The sequence below is a fragment of the Nicotiana sylvestris genome, chromosome 6 (genome assembly GCF_000393655.2).
Source record: "Nicotiana sylvestris chromosome 6, ASM39365v2, whole genome shotgun sequence".
Lineage (NCBI taxonomy): Eukaryota > Viridiplantae > Streptophyta > Magnoliopsida > Solanales > Solanaceae > Nicotiana > Nicotiana sylvestris.
Window position 1 is genome coordinate 184,945,770 of NC_091062.1, and position 1,192 is coordinate 184,946,961.

General features: G+C 44.8%; 1 protein-coding gene across 1 annotated transcript; it reads left to right on the top strand.

Moving 5' to 3' along the window:
• The first annotated feature begins 366 nt into the window (after positions 1–366).
• LOC138871798 (uncharacterized) lies at positions 367–927 on the top strand. Its single transcript, XM_070149700.1, has one exon. It carries the CDS (start codon positions 367–369, stop codon positions 925–927), a length of 561 nt encoding a protein of 186 aa, XP_070005801.1.
• Positions 928–1,192: the final 265 nt, after the last annotated feature.

The following is a 1,192-nucleotide window of genomic DNA, read 5'->3' on the forward strand; positions in this document are numbered from 1 at the left end:
CTGAAGTGGTGGTTGAACAGGGTCAAGATGAAAAGGGTAAGGCTAAGGTAAATGAAGAAGCTGCAGAGCAGGTGGTGCCTCTTGTGCGACATAACCCCAACAGAGAGAAGCCAGCAAATAGTGCACAAAGGGTGATACCGGCACCATTCCCTCAGAGACTGGTAAAACAAAAAAGAAGAAGATTAATACAAGAAATTCATGGAGATGCTACGTCAAATTCAGTTGAATATTCCTTTGATGGATGCCTTGAGGGAGATGTCAGGTTATGTGAAGATGATGAAAGACCTAATGTCACGGAAGTTTGATTTTCAGGACCTATCCATAGTGACTCTGACGCAGACCTACAACGCAGTAGTGACCAAACCGATGGCTCAAAAGATGTCAGACCCAGGTAGCTTCACTATTCCATGTACGATTGAGAGTTATGCCTTTGCAAAGGCATTATGTGATTTGGTAGCCAGCATAAATTTGATGCCTCTGGATGTATACACCAAACTGGGCATTGGCAGAGCTAGACCGACTTCGATGTTGCTGCAGCTGGCTGACCGCACGGTAAAAAGGCCTACTAGGATTCTTGATGATGTGTTGGTGCAAGTGGGGAAGTTCGTGTTCCCTGCAGACTTTGTTATTATGGACTGTCAGGTAGATGAGGAGATACTTATCATTTTAGGTAGGCCATTTTTGGCCACTGGGAGAGCACTAATCGATTGTGAGATTGGGGAATTAAAAATGAGACTGAACGATAAAAAAGTCATATTCAATGTTCAGCAATCTATGAGGAGACCCAGTGAATATGCTAATTGCTCTCTAGTGGAGGCAGTGGATGTGATTCTGCAAGAAGATGATGTGACCCTGACTGCTAAAGATCCATTAGAGGCATGTCTGACAAATTTAGAAGAAATTGATGGTGAAGGGTTAGCTGAGTGAGTCATGGCACTTGAAGGCCAAGGATTCTGGAAAAGGGACCCTCAGTTCAAGTCCCTTGAGTTAGAAAAAAGGGCTACACCTCCAGCAAAGCCATCAGTAGAGGAACCACCCAAGCTGGAGCTGAAGCCGCTCCCAGCTCACCTCAGGTACGTTTTCTTAGGCCCTGATTCTACTTTGCCTGTTATTATATCATCCGGTTTGCTAGATGTGCAGGTAGAACAGCTCTTACAGGTACTGTAGGAAAGTAAAACTGCCATTGGCTGGA